General features: G+C 42.1%; 1 protein-coding gene across 1 annotated transcript in view; it reads right to left on the minus strand.

Annotated features, from left to right (window-relative positions):
* Positions 1–13,101: 13,101 nt before the first annotated feature.
* The window catches only part of FAM198B (family with sequence similarity 198 member B), a 35,220-nt gene continuing 28,935 nt past the window's right edge, over positions 13,102–19,386 (minus strand). The window contains exons 4-5 of the mRNA XM_019521701.1: positions 15,458–15,684; positions 13,102–14,719 (exon numbers count right to left, since the gene is read on the minus strand). Coding sequence (XP_019377246.1) covers positions 14,512–14,719; positions 15,458–15,684 — 435 coding nt within the window. The 3' untranslated portion in view covers positions 13,102–14,511. The remainder of the gene's footprint in view (positions 14,720–15,457; positions 15,685–19,386) is intronic.

Here is a 19,386-nt window from a genome sequence, read left to right on the forward strand (position 1 = left end):
CAGAAGTTCCCTCCGAGTTCCAGCACTATACCCCACGGACAGCAAGGCCATGGGACTAATGGGCTACAGGAGCATATAGACAGCAGTCCACAAGGAGCACAAGAGAAAGTGAAGGAGCTCTGAAGAGACATCTACATAGAGATAAATAGTTTATGGTCATGGTGGTGTATGGTAGGGGGGTGCACATATTCATCTTAGCACTTATGAAGTGCAGGTAAATTACAAGCAGACTCGTGTTCAAGCAGTTTAGCATGTTACGTGCTCTCAGAGCATTGCAAAGTTGTTCCCATTCAGGAGAGAGTTATCTCCTTGTACGTACTAATTTTAATATGTGACAAAGCCCTCAGTGTTTAATCCACAAGGCCTCTGCGTGACTGTATGGGAACCAGGAGGCTACAGTTGGGTTTGGTGAGGCACTAAGACATACAAAAAACTTTAACTCTCGGTTCCAAAATGATACCTTTTATTAGACTAAATGGGAAATCACAAGAAAATAAGCATTTTAGTTAGTGAGTGTAGGGTCCATCCCCATGGATCAAGGTAAGGACCAGGGCAGGGGAGGCAGCTGAAGCCAGGTAGAAAGAATAATATCATGCTAAAGACAGAGATTGAACCAGATCAAGGCAGCCCGATGATGAGCATGGCAGATTAAAGCACCCAGGGCTCATTCTGATATTCTGAGGGCAGCCTCTTAAACATACATTTATCATCAAAATGTGTGGCAGGTAAGAACAGAGCAGTAGCCTTAGAGATCAGAGTGGGTGGGGCAGAGTTAGTGCGACTGCCAGAGGACACCACAGCCATCCTAGGAGGCGAGTCCTTTCACAAGGAGGTGTAGGTGCATAGTGCAGTTGTGGGGGGGCACATGGTGTGATGCAGCGGTGGGAGGCAGGCAGCATTCATCCTGGGGGGTCCATGGCTTCCCTGAAGCCACCCAAGGGTATGCAGCCCCTCCGGTATGGCCCACAGGCCATTCAGCCCCTAGCCAAAGTTGGACACGGTTGACTTAGGGATTGCAAAAGTCTAAGAGAAGGACTAGAAGCATTTTATAATTGCCTCACCTGAACAGTGAAATTGCAGAATTTAATCAGGGATTGTTGCACGTGCCAAAAAAATAAAGGCCAATTGCAACAAAAGTGCCATGTTAGTGACACTGACAATTGCCTCTGAAGGAGGGTAAGTCCAGGTTTGTGCTTACATTAACTGGCAAAAAAAGAAAAAAGAAAAGAATGAATGGATATACTTATCCTAGACTATTTTGTGTCTTTCCTAAAACAACGTTGCTAAACAAAGTGGGCACGCTAGAAGGAAAGAATAGGCTGCAATCAGATCTGGATAGGCTACAGGGGTGGGTGGATGAGAATAGGATGGGTTTCAACACTGACAAGTGCAAGGTGGTGCACCTGGCGGGGAAGAACCAGCACCATACCTACAGGCTGGGGAACTCCCTTCTCGTCAGTACAGAGGCAGAAAAGAATCTTGGAGTTATTATTGATGCCAAGATGAACATGGGCCGGCAGTGTGGGGACATGGTCAGGAAGGCCAACCGTACCTTGTCCTGCATCCACAGATGCATCTCAAACGGGTCCAGGGAGGTGATCCTCCCCCTCTATGTGACACTGGTCAGGCCGTAGCTGGAGTATTGCATCCAGTTCTGGGCGCCGCACTTCAAGAGGGATGTGGACAACATGGAGAGGGTCCAGAGGAGGGCCACTCGCATGATCAGGGGGCAGCAGGGCAGGCCCTATGAGAACAGGCTATGGGACCTGAACCTGTTCAGCCTCCACAAGAGAAGGCTGAGGGGGGATCTAATGGCCTGTTATAAACTAGTCAGAGGGGACCAGCAGGCACTGGGGGAGTCCCTGTTCCCCCAAGCACTACCAGGAGTGACTAGAAATAACGGTCACAAGCTGGCAGATGGTAGATTCAGGCTAGCTATCAGGAGGCGCTACTTCATGGTCAGGGTGGCTAGGATCTGGAACCAACTTCCAAGGGAAGTGGTGCTGGCTCCTACCCTGGGGGTGTTTAAAAGGAGGCTGGATGAACACCTGGCCAGGGTCATTTAACCCTCGGTTCTTTAAGAAGAGGCTGGATACCTACCTGGCTGGACTCATTTGAGTCCCGTTTCTCTTTTTGGGGTTTTTTTGTTGTTCTCCCGCCCTGGCGGGGGGTCGGGCTAGAAGATCTACTAGGTCCCTTCCGACCCTTAATCTATCTATCTATCTATGAACCCCAGTACTGTTTCCTGCCATGGCAGGGGGTCGAACTTGATGATCTGCTCAGGTCCCTTCCGACCCTACAAACTATGAAACTATGAAACATTCAGCTAAACAGGTTTTTGTGCCAAACGTATCTATTTTACTAGATATAGTAACGTCTAACAACAGACATACTCAAAGCCAATGTTAAAGGAACTGAGAATTTACCAAATCATGAAGGGACAAAGTTTAAAATCAATATAAGTTTGCAATTTTATCTAAATAGGTCACGACTATTCTACAAACACAGCAAGATAAGCAAGTCCCAGTTGTAACACTGACAGAATAAATTGATTTACTGCTTCCCAGCCACAGAAATATCATTATTTCAAAGGAAATGTATAATGTCATCTTACCAGGAACGTTTTTGGAGGCATAACTGAAAGGGAGAGTTTTAAGAAGGGCTCTGAAGGAGGATAGTGAGAGAGCTTTGTGGATGTTTATGGAGAGCTCCTCCCAAGCATAAGAGACAGCAAAGATGTTTGCAAATTGAATAAGTGGATGATGGAAGATGGCATCATGGATGCAATTACTTGGAGAGGAATTTAGGTTGAAGGTATTGCCCAGGTTACAGTCCCAAATGACAGATTACAGGCAAAAGGATGCTGTTGTCCAGAGACTAAGAAAGAAATTGGGGGAAGTAAGAGCTCTGTTTTAGATCAGCTGAGTCTGAGCTGATTTCTAGGCATGCAAGAGGAGATTTCAGAGAACCCAAAGGATGTTAGAACTATAACTTGCTGTGTCTGAAACAATTAACTCTTTGATCTTCATTTATGATACTCTTACAATGAAAATCTAGTTTCTGTTTGATATCACCATTTCCTGTGTTTACCGCAACTCTGCCCCAAGTACCTCAACAGTGTTTTTGAGCCAAGAAGCATTTTTAGCTTTATGACTATGTGGTTCTTTTTCTGGAAAGAACTGAAGCAGGAAAAAATACCAAAAAAAGGACAATCTTAAAACTTGTTTCTGGTATGTAGTGCATGTTAGAGAATTAAGAAATGTGGCTGTTGTTTTAAAATTCCCAAACAAGAAGGGCTTGGTAGAGTGCCAGTTTTTACCATCTGTCAGGCATCGTTCTTATACTTCATAAGGCTGCCTTTCTCATTGGCACTATTTTCTTTAACAGTTAATAAATTCCATACAAATCTCACATAAGTAGCTGAAGAATATCAATGATAAGGCATGCCTATGCCACTTAGCACAACTCCAGGGAATGCCATGCTAACATTTCTGCGGAAGAAAGCATAGATAAAATTCCTTAGTAGGGACTGCTGAGACTACACAATTAAATTGCAGATCTGCTGCCAGAGCCAACAAGGGAAAGGTCCTAATACAAACTGCAAGAAATCACTTTTAGCAAAAGTTAGTTGCTTGTTTCAAGATTGATTTCAGTTAAATAAACCTATTGCTATGACAAGTGCTAAATGCAGATGGTACAGTCCTGTATCTTCCAAGAAGAGAGTTTCATGGTGAAAAAAAAAATGTTATATATATACATTCATTTAATGTTTATTTCTTACCCGTTGGCAGGTTGCCACATATTAGGAAGGCACTTTCTGTCATGTCTTTCATATTTCCAAATATAATATCTTCCTTTCATGATAGATATTTTTCTCCAGTGATGGGACAGAATTTTCTCCTGTATTAATCTGCATTTTGCACATGTGCAGAACATTTTGTATCTATAGCTGTCCTTGGTCATGGAAAAAAAGATAATTCCGTCTGTTTTCCATAATTTCATAATTCAGGTTTCTGGGACTTTATTTTCCTTTCTAGCTGATGATTACAGATACTATTTTATGGAAGTTCTGCCCATTTCAGGCCAGATCCACAGCCAGTTACAACAATTGGCTGAAATGATAGGTAGCTATAAAGCCTGCTCCAAATCTCTGTGGATCCCAAGGGTCATTTCTGGAGCCCATGGTATCTGTAGGGAACCAGAGTCACTTGTGTGGAGAAACTCTACACTATTAAAGCAATGTTGCAACCCATGTGACTATGCCACCTATTCAAGTGGGGTCACAGCAGAGGCAAAGCAAGGTAGGTCCACACCTGAGACAGCCTCAGTGCACTGGGCAATCAGTTATCACTGCAGCCATGGCTATTCTTCATCCCACAAAGGCAGCACCCAGAACTACTGCACCACCTCCCCCCGCCCCCTCTAGTTACACTACTGGATCACAGTCCAAAGCAGGGTCCCAATCAATGTAATACAAGTCTGGAAAAGACTTCAACTGGTCATTTAGTCCAAGCCCCAGCAGTGTAACAAGGTCAAGTACAGGCAGTCCTCAGACTTATGACACAATTGGTTACTGAAAACCACATCTTAAGTTGAAACGTTGTAACTAGGAACTAATTTTCTCATAAGAAACAATGTTATAAATGGGGGGTTGGATCCTGAACCAAGGCCTGATACCCAATCAATTATAGATGAGTAATATAACTACATCAATGTATTTATATTGTAAATATAAATCATATTGATTTGGAAAGACTTCTTTGAGGTGACTTTGCTGGACTTTTTGAAAGGCTCTTGGCTGGACTTTTTGAAGGGTTCTTGGCTGGAGTCTTCTCAGAAGTCTGGGCTGCAGGTTTTTCTGGAGTCTTGTCTGCTTTCTTAAAGAAAATGTCCAAGGAAGTTTGGACAGATGTTCTCCAGGGAGATGGATGACACCGCAAACTTGTATGCTGGCATGGCAGCGCATCTGATCAAGCATTGTAAAGTTGAAGCTGATGTCATAAAGTTGAAACAGGGTGTCAATTTATAAATGTAAGTGCGAAACATTGTAACTCGAAACACTAAGTTGAGGACTGCCTGTATACATAAGCACATACTCAAGAGATATTTTTCTCAGCTAGCCATTAAAAACTAAAAAGAAAGAGCTTTGTAGCTTGTTCCCATATTTTGCCACCAAGCTGGGTAGAAAGTTGTTTTCTTTTTTAAACTAGCATCTAATTTAGATCTCCTTTGCTGCAAAGTAAACTGGTTTCTTTTTGCCCTTCTCACAGTGGCCACAGAAATTAATTTATCATCATTCCCTTAATAATGAGTCATCATCACTGGGAGAGAGAGAATATGTCCTCAGCTGCTTTATTTTCCCAACCTAATCTCTGCTGTGCCAGAGAACATTGTTTGTGTTCTTCTATCACCACTTCAACCCAACAATGGGTCACCTAGTTCCTCAACACATGGTCAGGCAGAATTTATTTCCTGTTCTATACAGAGTCTGGGAACGTACAGAATGAGCCTCCACAGGCTACTGAGAAGGGCTGGGGCCTCTAGTGCTAGCCCCCATCCACATAAGAGTCTGAAAAGCAGCAGTTCCAGTCTGTGTACAGATTTAGGGACATATTCTGTTCCTCTGCCCTCCAGTACATTACTAAAGATTTGGAATAGTTCAAACAAAGTTTGCTCTTATTAAAAAGGCAATCATTTTCCATAGAATTCTTTATGGATTTGCCTTAATGTATGTGAAAGAATTTGATCTAAAGTACATTATAATGTTAAGAAATAATAAAAAATAACATAAAAAATATATCAATTGCTTGTATGGAAAATATATAAATATGTCTTAACATCCTCTTGTTTCCTATTAGATACTTTTGACTGACTCAGAGGCTATTAAAAAAATCCTAAGTTGCTTCAACACTGCCTGCATATCTATTCTTGACATTGGATTCCAGCCCTTTGCTCATTGTCCCATCCTTCTTAGCTCTGTTGTTAAATTTACCACTATGTATCAACCCTTTCTGGTGCCAGAAGATTAACAAAAATGGGTGAGGGACATTCTTAATTAAATTGCATTTAAATGTTTGTTTAAATACAAATAATGGGGAAAGACTAAAATCATACAGTTAATATTCCATGTCACAGTACTCTGGGGCTCTACAAGGTTAGTCAATCTATGTCAAAAGAGCCACAAGACTAACCAGTAAACAACCAGAAGATGTTATCACAGAATGAGTTTCATAATCAAACTGGAACTATTTTGCTAAAAGAAATAGCTTCAAATTTATATCTCATTTAAAAATACCAAACTGCCAGTGCTGCATGTTGAGATTTTTGGTTGTTTCCAAATCTTGGTACATTTTATATTATAGGGATATCAGGTAAAAAACATTTTATTCTTTACATCTGAGGACATACACACTTCACAACAACAGTGGAAATAACTGCCTAAGTTACTCGTTGTTTATGATGATAGTTCTAGCATCAATAATATAACAAAAAAGTCATAAAATTTACAAATATCATAGAGAAAACTTGTGATTCAACACACTATTTAGAACTGAATGCATCTACATGTGAAATTAATGTGACTGAATAAAACCCAGCACATTTTGCACTGGAGTTTATTGCTCCCAGGCACAGCATTTAATCATGAGCCCCAGCCAGCCTGGTGCTGCTCTGACCTGGCTCAATGTGTTACAGGGGGGGGCTGGCTGTGTCACAAGGGTGCTCCAGTGCAAGGATAGCTGGCAGGAAGCCCATGCACTGAAGCACCCTTATGCTCCAGCTAGCCCCAACAGCATCTACATGTGCACAGCAGTGCATTAAATAATGATACCATCTGATAGTACTTGTGTTGGGCAGTACTATTCTATGGAAGCATTTATTAATTACTGCAGCCTAATAGGGTTGCATGTGTAGATGCTGATGTTTTACTGCAGAACTAATCGGTCAGGTCTGCAGTAAATGTATCGTGTAGACGCACCCTGTATAAATGTAGTATTACCATGCCAGTCAAACATCTCAGATCTAGCATTACTTTCCTGGCTATTAATTTATCTTAAAATGCCCGTTTTTCATTCCTTTAACCTTCATTCTGTTAGTAGATTTCTTAAATCATAAAAAAATGTTAGAAGAAGGATCTTGGCACTTTTTAGGGCCAGTTTCTGTTGTGATTAAGTTATCTGTGGACTAGATCTCCCAACATGTTTACAGGATGCAGGACTTGTGCCTACACCTCAGGCTATTGTACATGTAAACAGTTAACTGTATAGAGAAATCAGCATTTGTGAGAACAGCAGACCAATTTATAGGAAGAATGAAGGTCTTTGCAAAAAACATACAGACGCCTTCCAGAATTCCTGTTGGAAGTTTATCCTTTAATTTAATCTAAACACATTGCATGTTGTTTTTAAGATATGGAGTATGTGGGCAGTTTATGAGCAATATGATGTATTATATAATATGCAAAGAAGAGCAAAATTGCTTCCATTGTGTTGAGAAAACTGTCTAGCATGATGTATTTGAAAAAAAAAAAAGATTAGCAACATGACTAAGGAGATTTCAGACATCTGAGTCTATGCTACTTCTCTTGTGTCCTCTTCCAGTGCTATGAAATCAGAGAAATTTGTTTTACATTCTTTTATCATTCAATTTTTCTGTGGTTCTGGTTTGCAGCAGGATTCAGGAATGACACAATTTCCTTTTCCCACCCATAGATCTTAGATTGCTGCCATTGGCAATGCCCTTCCAACTAATTTGGAACATGAAGCTATGCTTGTTCCCACATGACTATAAATGGAAGGTAGTTCAGCACAGATGATGTATTAGTGAATGAATGAAGCACAGTTTCTTGACTGACTCTGAATCCCTACAAGAGGTAGAAATCAGGCTTATTTTAATTCATTCCTTTTTGTTTCTGGTTTATATACCGGGATGTCAGACCATTATTGTGTTGTTTTAAAAGGAAATGGATTAATCAACTGAAAGCCCTACCCCAGCTGCTGAGGTGGGAGTAGGTCTCTTCTGTTTTAATGTGTTAGCAGCAAATAAATACACTCTGCTAAGTGCTTATTTGGATCAAATCACTGCAGCAGCAGCTATGTAAGGGCACTTGATTATACGAAATTCTCCTCATTATAGAGAAATCCTTCAACTTTAGTGAATGAAAACAAAATCTAAAAGTTATTCTGCCTTCACCTATTCAGTATCCTTATGCACTGCAGCCATCATTCTTTGTACTATCAACAGTACTGGACTTGGCACCATGCCACACAATTACAAGCCAAATGCTAAAGAGGACGGGTGTTTTTCAGAATTTTAAGCCTTATTACTAGTGTAAGGAACAATGCAGGATATCATCTCACATCTTATCTGAACATGGGTATTCTTAACTCCTGAAGGTGATGGAACTGTTTGTAAGCAAGGAATATTAACATGGGATGCCAGATCCAGCCTTGAAGCCAGAAAAAGGGCTACCACACATTGTATTGCTGAGGCAATCTCAGGGAGCATTGGTTTATCTGGCCCCAGAAAAATTGTCCCCGAAGTAGACGCAGAGCTTGAATCCCTGAGGGTAGTGTTGCATCAACCTTGAAAAGACTAATATTTATTCCCCCTTTCTACACACAGTCATCCATTCTCTGGCCGGGTCCACCCAGTTTGGAAAAGCAAGCTTGACGTTGGTTTTGTGAGGCTAGGGACCACACACACTGAGTGCCCGATCCATTCACAAAGGAACAAGAATAAGGAGGCTCCTTAAGTAAAACCTCCTCCTTCCCTTGGACACTCCACACCAGAAGAGGTATAAACTTGCCCTGAAGCTTCAGTTCTACCGGGTGTTACATATATACATATCTGTGTAGCAGGCTTGCCTTTTGGAGCTTGGGTTGAGGCCCAGGCTTGAAATCTTGCTGTTTTGATTGGTGGAGCTCATCCCCCAATCAGGAGGCAGTCACAGGAGTTCAGTCACGCCCCTTTCCTGAGAGGAGGGGGAGAGGAGCCCCCCTTTTTCCCCCGCCCCCCATGGACCTGATTGAGGACTGCAACACTCAGGTCTGGAAGACTTCAGGGGCAGAGCCCTGGAGCATATAAATGGAGCTGTGTGCCCAGCATGAGGAAAGCACGTCTGGGAGAGAGAGAAGACAAAAGAGCAGGGCTTAGAAGAGCTGAAGAGAGCTGCTCAGCAGGGCGAAGCAGTAACCCAGAAGCACCCCTGAAGATTTCCATCAGCAGGGAACGGTGGACAGCTCCAGCAGCTAGGCTCTCAGTGTGCAGCACGGCATATGGCGTCCATACCCTGGGAGCTGCGTGAGGCAGCTCGGGTCTGCAACCTCTGGCATGCAGCCAGAGACACAGTGCAAAGGCCAGTGCACAGAGTAGGACCTTTGGAGTGCTTGGGCGGCTCAGGTCCCCAACCCCCGAAATGAAGCTGGGAGCTCGGTGCAGGAGGTGTTGCACGGAGGGTCTGGGAGCAGACCAATCCTGGTGCTGCACAAGGCAGCCCAGGCCTCCAAACCATAGCAAAAGGTTGAGTCCAGTGAGCCAGATGGTGATCGAGCTACTGAGCCAGCAGACAGGGCTGAGCCAGAGGCCCCAGAAGCCCTTCATAGCAGAGCTCTGTTCCAGGGGACAGCAACCCCTCCAAAGTCCACTGCAGGTGAGACAGCAGCCTGGCACAGAGGACAAGGGCCAACCTCCAGGCCTGGGAGCCGTGAGTTGCAGGGAAAAGAGGATTCCCACAGGGAAGAGGAGTCCCCCCTGGTTAGTTAAGGGCTCCAGAAAGTGGAGGTCCCACTGGGAGGGTCCCCCTAAAGTTACCAGCTTCTTTGTAGGGCTTGGGAAAAGTTCAAGGGCATTGGGGTATCTCCTTGGGATTTTTTATCTTTGAGGTTTATCTGTTTCAGATCAGATACTTACGGTGACTTATCTGTATATGGAGCACTGGTATAAGGTTTTATGTCATTTACCCAGAGGGTATTTATGTTACTGGTTTAGACATCTTATAAATATATATATATACATTGTAGATATGTTTATATCCACGTTCCTTTCCCTTGTGATAAGTTAATGTAAATAAATGTGCATATAGTTAAGTCCCCTGATTGTCCTGGCCTGGTTCTATAGGGAAGGAGGGAAACTGAGTGGTCTGCAGTTCCCCCACAGCATGCCTGCCAGCTAACAACCCCTTCAGTTGGAGGAGGGGAGTATATACCCAAGTTACTTGGGCTACGTCTGCTATGTGGGTACATCGTCACTGTTTGCCTTGAAAAACAGCCCTGCATTTAAGATTTTCTTGTTCAGTCACAATAAAGGACCAAACTCGAAGAGCTGAGGTAACTTTGGGCCTCCATAGAAAAGGATATATCTTCTCTGTTGTCTAGAGCCAAAACTAGAAATGTTTTTTCTGGCCAGCTCTAATTAAAAACATGAATTGGGTAGAGTATACTACGGCACTGAACCTGAATCTATCAAATTGAAAACAATGTATTTATATGCAAAATGTGCAAGGAAGCCCTAAACAGTGCCCATCAAAATAAAAAACCATACAAGAATCTACAACAAAACAACCCTTGACCACTATTTTTAGCTTGGTTTTGACCCATAAGTTAATGCACAGCTATGGGTATGGTTTTTCTCTTATGCCAGCATGATTTCACAGAACCTACTCTCATTTACAATACTGTGAATCAGGAGTAAAATCAGGCTCTGCATTTCAGTGGCAGAGTATTTATTTCTCATCCAACAGGCAAAATGTTTTGAGGAATGTCAAGGTGGCCTGCAGTACCATATGTACATGTTAAGTGATCTAGATCAGCTACAAATCCAAATCCCATTAAAAAATGTGGCTCCTGGTAGCTGTATTTGGAAAGGTTAAAAGAAGCACATCTCAAGCTTTTTACATGTGCTTTGCAAGGTAATAACTGCATGTCAACTGGGAAGAGACAACAGACTGGATCCTTGCCCTCACTAAGACCATGTTGCTTTGTATGACCATAACATTTCAAAATGACTTTAATAAAAGGGTAAATGATTATTCCCAAGCATGGAGGAAGCAAGATTGGAACAAATGTAGGGCTATATCATGGATGGCTGAAGTGAAGGTGGAGAGATAAAGAAGGAACTAGGGATAAAATGGTCCCATGAGAATTTTACATATGAGGGAGCCTGGACACAAAGACCCGTGGTACAGGTTATGCAAAAACCAGCATAAGAACACTTAAAATGCCTTAACCCAGTCATGAGTTAATATGTGTTAAACCGCTATGGGCACATCTACACATGGTGCAATGTCACTGTAGCAACACGTTACGGTGACACAGCATCTCTGGGCATCTGCACATGACCAGCAGCTACTTTGCTATAGCGATGCACTCCCCAGTATAGTGCGCCACTATGGCGAAGTAGCTGCTAAAAATAACTGTGTGCTGTGCATAGGGCACAGTACAGGCTGTTACTGCGCCATGATTTAATACTTCCAAAAGGATGTACTAAATCACAGCACAGTAACAACATTGCCATAGTGACACATGTAGACACACCCTATAAGTACCCTCTAAATGTTTTAAAGATAAGCCACTCAAAAGGAGGCTTATTTTGGAAATGAGCACAGCTGCAGGACTCTGGAGCTGGGGAAAGCATACTTGCCCCAACCTAGGGTCTTGCCACCAAGAGCCAGGACAGGTCCCTTCTCCCAGCCAGCACACCCCAAGCTGTCCCTAACCCCACTCCCACTTCCAACCCAATCCCAGTTCACTGTCACATGCATGATTTTACTCCTTTAATTTGTAAAAAAAAAAATTCACTCCTTTCTCTTTATTCTCCAACTCCCTCTCCCCCAACCCCCAAACATACACACCCTGCCTCATGTCAAAAAGTTTTTCAAGATTTCTCCCCACCCACCATTCACTCTGGCTGGGTTTCTGCTGGGTGTGGAGAGAGGGAAGACCCCCAAGCTACCTGCCACCCTCACCCTCCTCTCCCACCACAGGGGAGGAATAGAGTCCTGACTCCTGTGCATGTCCCTGTTTACCAGCTCTCTAGTGACAAATCACAGCCATGCAGATCTAAAGCAACATAAAGCCTTCACCTGTACCTGCCCTAAAAATGCCCTGGCTTTATGACATCACAACATTGCACAGATTTTTAATGTTATATAGGTAACCTGTGCAAGGCTCAAAGACAATGGGGACCAGTCTGGCCACTTGGTGACCTTCAAGTCCATACAGCTGAGAACTGTCTACCCTCTGGTTCCAAGCAGGATCCACAAGACAGTGGTGTCTTTGTTTTTCTACTACTAGTTAGTTTGGCTAGCATTAATATTTTTAAAATCTACATCCAAATAACCAAAATTCTGCTTCAGCTGTACCAAGAATAAGTACCTGAAATGCCACGCAAATATTTTGTAACTAAAACAGATCTTCCCAATAGTTCACCTAACATGCAGAAGTCATTTTGGGATCCCTCAAGAAAATATTAATTATCCCTGGTTGAGGGAATTAAAGATTAAGCAGGTGATCAAATCCTTAAAATGTCGCTGCCATTTTTTCTGATTACAGAGAACTCACTCAAAAAAATCAGTTATTCCTGATGCTGATCCATGGTCGTTCATACACTGAGAATAAAAGAAAGATATACATTATCACATTCAACTTATTTAAATATTTTTAAAAACAAGCACACAAAACAGTACTTTAATTTCTCATTATGGCCAGATAATACAATTATACAAGCCGTCTCAAAGAAGCAATATAGAAAATTAGCAAATACTATACACTGTTACATTATAAGTACCTACAGGAATGTTACTTATCCCATTATTGTCTAAACCCTCTAAAAGAAAAACTTTCCTGAATATTTATCGAGGACTCAGGAGCAGCTGTGTTTTATGGTACTCAGCATTGTCAGTTGTCTCTGGAAGTGTAGTAAAATATAGCACAGGGCTTATTTCAATAACAATGATGATAATGTGTCAGAACAAAGTGCATAACCAAGATTTCCTAACAAACCTGTGTTCAGGACCATGTTCAGGAAGATCCTCAGCTGGAGGCAACTGCCATACCTCCACTGAACTCAACCAAATGATGACAATTTTTGACAGCGAAGGAACTATTCCATTGATGTTTATTATTTAGTCCATTGCCAACAACAAACCACCTCTTAAAGGGTTGGGGTCATTTTTAACAGAAAACAAGCAGCTAAATTCAGGGCTCACTACAGCTGACCAACTATCATAAACAACATTTTCTGTTCTAATATGAACAAGGCCCATGTCCCTTTATGTTTGCTTTCTGTCAGAAGTCTACAGAATAAATGCATTGGCAGGAATGTTTCAGAAACAAAACCATATGCACAAATATAGCACAACATCATGGAAAGCTTAATTCTGAATCCATAAACACTATTAGCTGCACTAAAAACATGATTCTATGAGTTATACTTAGTCCTTGCTTCGTAATGCATGAGCACCAGAGAATCAGCTGAATTTCAGATTTCTACAGTTACACAACACATGACTCGTGAATGAATGGCTTGTGAATAATCTGCAACTAAACTGGAAAATCTGTGGACAAAAGTTGGGGGAGGGCGCATAATTTGTCAAATATATTAATTGTTACAGAGTATGTCCCTGTATCTCATACTGGGAAAGCAGGCACAACTTCCAGTGGGAGTTGCATCTATTTCCAAGAAAACTGAACTTGGTCCCAAAACATTTCACGATAAAACACACACAATAAAACACATCAGGCTTAAGGGACAGTGGGAATTGTGTTTTCTTAAAAATAAAAACAAGCCAAAAGAAATGAATGCAACAGCCTGCATTCATGTTCACTTTGGTAAGCTCTGTTATAAAGTCAGAGTGGAATTTTTAAGAGTGAGCTTAGTTCCCATTTAAATCAAGGTTAAAAAGTCCATTGGCTTCAGTGGGACCAGTTGGATCAATACTGAGAGCTGTTTGGATACCTCGCCTTTAATTCTAAAATAAAAGGATCCAGTGAAAATATATTTGTCCTTAAATAAATCAGTATCAGTGTTCAATCCAGCCAGTTTATGAATTCTTGTTCCAAAACTTGACTTTTATAGGTCTTTCATAGATTTCCCTTGAGCACACAGATAGTGACATCAGAAAGGGAGTGGTTCTTCTGTGAAATATGTGCTCCTAATTTGTCTTTGTCCTTTATAGCATTTAAGCGAGAGTTCAATCTGGTGCTTGGTTGCTGTTAATTCCACCCATAATGTTACCATAAGGGCATTTATCATACTGTTTGGACATTGTTGTGTCATAAGTGAAGGACACAAATAAATCCACTGAATTTTAGAGAGTATAGAAACTGATGGTTTTATATTCTCCATAAGTAGGTAGGACATTTAAAATGTTTTTTTAATGAGCTTGCTAATTTCCTGTATTGGTTTTGGGTTTTTTTAACTACAGGGCAGGGAAAAAAATCAGTCCTGCCATCAGCTGTTGCTTTATAGATCTGTAAAAATACTTTCTAACTTAGAGTTAGAAACAAGATAAATTCATTCATTCATGGGTATTGCTTTAGCTCCATGTGCATTTATGTAAGTAAGAAGAATTTTTGCCCTCCTTTCTACCACATCAATAAGTTTTTCAATTCCTTGGCGACCTCCTTGGCTCTCCCAGTACACTTTGTCAAGGAACAAAGACTGAAGAAGCTTCTCCCGTAAGTGCTGGCTTTTGAGCACTGAAACTGCCAATTCAGGGAACCTGAAAAAAGCATAAAGAAACTGGTCAATCTTGGCACCCCTGTGAACTGCAGTATTTATACTGAGGTTAACAATCATATCCATATTAAGTCCCTTAGTTAGCACTTAAAAAAAAAATACCTGCACTCACCAGCTGCTGCAATGGCTCTTGGGGACTCTGGGGGCTCGTGGCAGAGCCCTCCCACACAGTGCAGGGCAGTGGGGGGCAGCGGAGAACACCTCCCTACCTAGCAGGAGCTGGTGAGTGTGGGGTTTTGTTTTTCTTTAAGTGCGAGGAAGCTCAGGCTGGGCAGGGCAGTTATTGACCAGGCTGGGAAAGCAGGCGGGGGATGGGGTCTGTTCAATTCGGAGATTCAGTCAATTCAGCAGTTGCCAAATCTTCAGATCAGATTTGGCCAAATTGATTAGCCTATTTTAATGCACATTAACTAAATAGCACAGGTTTGTTAGGGATGCTTAAATAATCATTAAAATAAGGCTAATGCACATTAAATCACACGTGTAGACATGCCCACTAGTGACTGTTAAGTGGCTTGGAGAATGGAAAAAGGCTTCCTCTTCCCAATTTGTATTGCTCACCTCCTAGTAGTTCCTCTAGACATCCTCTATTATTCATGTTGTTTGCTGGGGAATATTTATATAATCCCCCATCTCAGTTCCTTGTACAACTCTGGAAAGAAAAGCTAGGAATAATCCTATGAAATGCTGTGTAAATTTTTAGGACTGTCCTAAAACTTACTCTTTGATCCCTTGTAATATTTTGAAGTCAAGATTCTCTTCACTTCTGTCAAAGAAAGCCATATTGTCTATAAAGACTAAGTGCCTTGGGTCATGCTTTCTCTGAATGATGTGTGTTAGGTCAATGGAGTCTTGATCATCACATTTCAGCTTCAGTCTTTTCTGCACACAGGAATCCTCCCTGCGAGGTTTGAACCCACAGCAATTTCTGTCCAGTCGACTGTAGACCTGGAAATTAATATGCAACATTAACAAAGAACATAATACAGGACACAGGTTGGATTATTAAATGTACCTACAACTTTACTTTTGAGACTCTGGGGTGGGGGTGAAAATCTCATTTCTTACTAATATGTGTGCCAAGTTTGTGAGCATAGAACAAATTAAAGTCAGAGGTAGAGAAAAAAAAGGCTTCAACACATGGTTTTCATAACTCATCTGCTATTAAAACCCATGTTCTACTCCCTAATTGTACCCAAGAGGTGTGATTTACTACTCTGTTGTTCTGGTTATATACAGTACAAATTCAGTGGAAACACTGAAGTGACGCTGATGTGAAACTAAAGTAAGCAAGGGGTGAAGCAAGTCTAACATATCCAGAAAGAAGGATTATTCTTTAATTCTTTAGGCTGGAGCATGAAATTAATTATAAAGTCTTATGGACATAAAGTACACAAGAGGTTTGTGTTATATAATTTATCATAATATTACATACAAAAAGCTATGATAAAAGAAAATTAAGGCTGCAAAGTAAAGCACTCAAAAGTTAAAAGATATCAGAATGAAAATAACCTCAATTCATCCCCTCATAAGGATGTATTATCACAGTATTTAATTAAATGGTCACATTCTGTTTTTTCTATGAGCCCTACCTCCCTCAGTGTATAACACAGATTATGCTTACTTAAGAAGCTGCAAGTCAATATTTGATTTTTATCCTCATTCTGCAAGGGATGGGCTCCATTCCTTGTTTACATCCCACTTTTCAAATTCAGCTGTAAATACAAGATAATTAATTTCCTTATGGAGATGGAGCCTCCCAGACAATAACAACTTTTTCACAATGCCACATTAAGGGACGGTCTGATTATGCTCCCTATTTTACAGATAAAGAACTGAGGCATAGAAAAAAATGTCTAATTTGGAGTACATAATGAGATGCCTTGGACTTCAGTTTTCAGAGCATAGTGTTATTGTATGTTCAAAGACAGCTCCCACTCCAGTTCAGTTGCAACTGTAGATGCTCACCACTTATGCCACCCAGACCTCAAAGATTCAGGGCAGGCCAGGCATATAGGAAAGGATGAACACACAATTAGTGATGTGACTACCATCATGCAAGAACTCTGTGGAAGAATAAGGGACAGGCTCACTAACCTGGTGAGGAGGGCTTTAAACTAGGTTCCCCTGGAGGATGAAAAACAAAGCCCTTAGGTAAGTGGGAAAGCTGGGGACTTGGAGGGAGTGGGAGCAGAAGCACAAGCAGCAGGGAAGGCCTCATTCTTCCTGAGAAAGTAAGGCAATTGGCTAGTCACCTCGGGTGTCTGTACATGATTGCATGGAGCCTGGGAAACAAGCAAAAAGAATTGGAAGTCCTTACACACTCAAGAAACTATGACAAGATTGGAATAACAGAGACTTGGTGTGATAGTTTGCATAACTGGACCACTGTCATGGATGGGTACAAATTGTTCAGGAAGGACAGGCCGGGGAGAAGAGGAGGGGAGTTGCACCGTATATAAAAGAGCCATATGATTGCACAGAGCTTCAGTATGAAACTGGAGATAGGCCTACTGAAAGTCTCTGGGTTAAGGTTAGAGGGGAGAGCAACAAGGATGATGTTGTGGTAGGTGTGTGCTATAGACTACCAGACCAGGAGGATGAGGTACATGATGCTTTATTCAGACAACTAGCAGAAGTTTCCAGATCACAGGCCCTGGTTCTCATGGGGGCATCAATCATCCTGACATCTGTTGGGAGGGCAATACAGCCATGCACAGGCAATCCAGGAAGTTTTTGGACAGCATTGGAGACTACTTCTTGATGCAAGTGTTGGATAGACCAACTAGGGGCCATGCCCTTCTTGACCTGCTGCTTACAAACAAGGAAGAATTGATAGGGAATGTAGAAGTGGATGGCAAATTGGACAGCAGTGACAGTGAGATGATTGAGTTCAGAATCCTAACAAAAAAAAGAAAGGAGAGCAGCAAAGTATGGACCCTGGACTTCAGAAAAGTAAAATTTGACTCACTCAGGGAAGTAATGGACAGGATCCCTTGGGAGGCTAGTCTGAGGGACAGCCAGTTGTATTTTAAAGAAACCAGAGTAAGAGTGCAGGAACAAACCATCCTGATGTGTAGGAAGAATAGCAAATGAGGCAAGCAATCAGCTTGACTTAGCAGAGAACTTTTTAAATGACCTTAAAAATAAGAAGGAAGCTTACAAGAAGTGGAAGCATGGACAAACAACTTGGAAGTAGTATAAGAATATTGTTCATTCATGCATGGATGAAGTCAGGAAGGCCAAATTGCAATTGAAGTTGCACCTAGCAAGGGATGTGAAGGGTAACAAGAAGGGTTCCTACGTGTTAGCAACAAGAGGAAGGTCAGGGAAAGTGTGGGTCCCTTACTAAATGAGGGAGGCAACCTAGTGACAGATGATGAGGAGAAGTCTGAAGTACTCTATGCCTTTTTTACCTCGGTCTTCACAGGTAAGATCAGCTCCCAGTCTACTGCACCAGGCAGCACAGTTTGGGGAGAAGGTGACCAGCTAAAAGTGGTAAAAGAACAGGTAAGGGACTATTTAGAAAATCTGGACCTGTACAAGTCCATGGGGCCAAATGCAATGGATCCAAGTGGGCTGAGGGGGTTGGTTGATGTGACTGCAAAGCCGCTGGCCATTATCTTCAAAAGCTCATGGTGACTGGGCAGGTCCCAGACGATTGCAAAAGGGCAAATATAGTGCCCATCTTTAAGAAAGGGAAGAAAGAGGATCCATGGAACTACACATCAGTCAGTCTCACCTCTGTCCCCAGAAAAATCATGGAGCATGTCCTCAAAGAGTCCATTTCTAAGCACTTGGAGGAGAAGAAGGTGATTAGGAAAAGTCAGCATGGATTCACCAAGGGTAAGTCATGTCTGACCAGCCTGACTGTGTTCTATGATGAGATAAATGGCTCTATGGATGTGGGGAAAGCAGTGGACATAATATACCTTAACTGTTGCAAGGCTTTTGATACCATCTCCCACAGCATTCTTGCAAGCAAACTAAGGATGTATTGGTTTGATCAATGGACCATAAGGTGGATAGAAACCTGGCTGGATTGTTGGGCACAACAGGTTGTAATCAATGGCTTGGTGTCTAGCTGGTATCAAGTGGAGTGCCCCAGGGGTTGGTCCTGGGGCTAGTTTTATTCAATATCTTCATTAACGATCTGGAAGATGGGATGGATTACACCCTCAACAAGTTTGTGGATGACACCAAGCTGGGAGGTGTAATAGATACACTGGGGGGTAGGGCTAGGATTCAGTGACCTAGACAAATTTGAGGATTAGGCCAACAGAAATCTCATGAGGTTCAACAAAGACACGTGCAAAGTCCAGCACTTAGGATGGAAGAATCCAATGCACCGGTACATGCTGGGGACTGACTGGTTAAGCAGCAGCTCTGCAGAAAAGGACCTGGGGGTTACAGTGGACAATAAGCTGGATATGACTCTGCAGTGTGCCCTTGTTGCCAAGCAAGCTAACAGCATATTGGACTGCATTAGTAGAAGTGTTGCCAGCAGATCAAGAGCAGTAATTATTCCTCTCTATTCTCTACTGGTGAGGCCACATCTGAAATACTGTGTCCAGTTTTGGACCCCCACTACAGAAAGGATGTAGATGTACAGAAAGCATGTAGACAAGCTGGATAGCATCCGGCAGAGAG

The sequence above is a fragment of the Gavialis gangeticus genome, unplaced genomic scaffold, assembly GCF_001723915.1.
Source record: "Gavialis gangeticus isolate Ggan-Ray unplaced genomic scaffold, GavGan_comp1, whole genome shotgun sequence".
Classification (NCBI taxonomy): domain Eukaryota; kingdom Metazoa; phylum Chordata; order Crocodylia; family Gavialidae; genus Gavialis; species Gavialis gangeticus.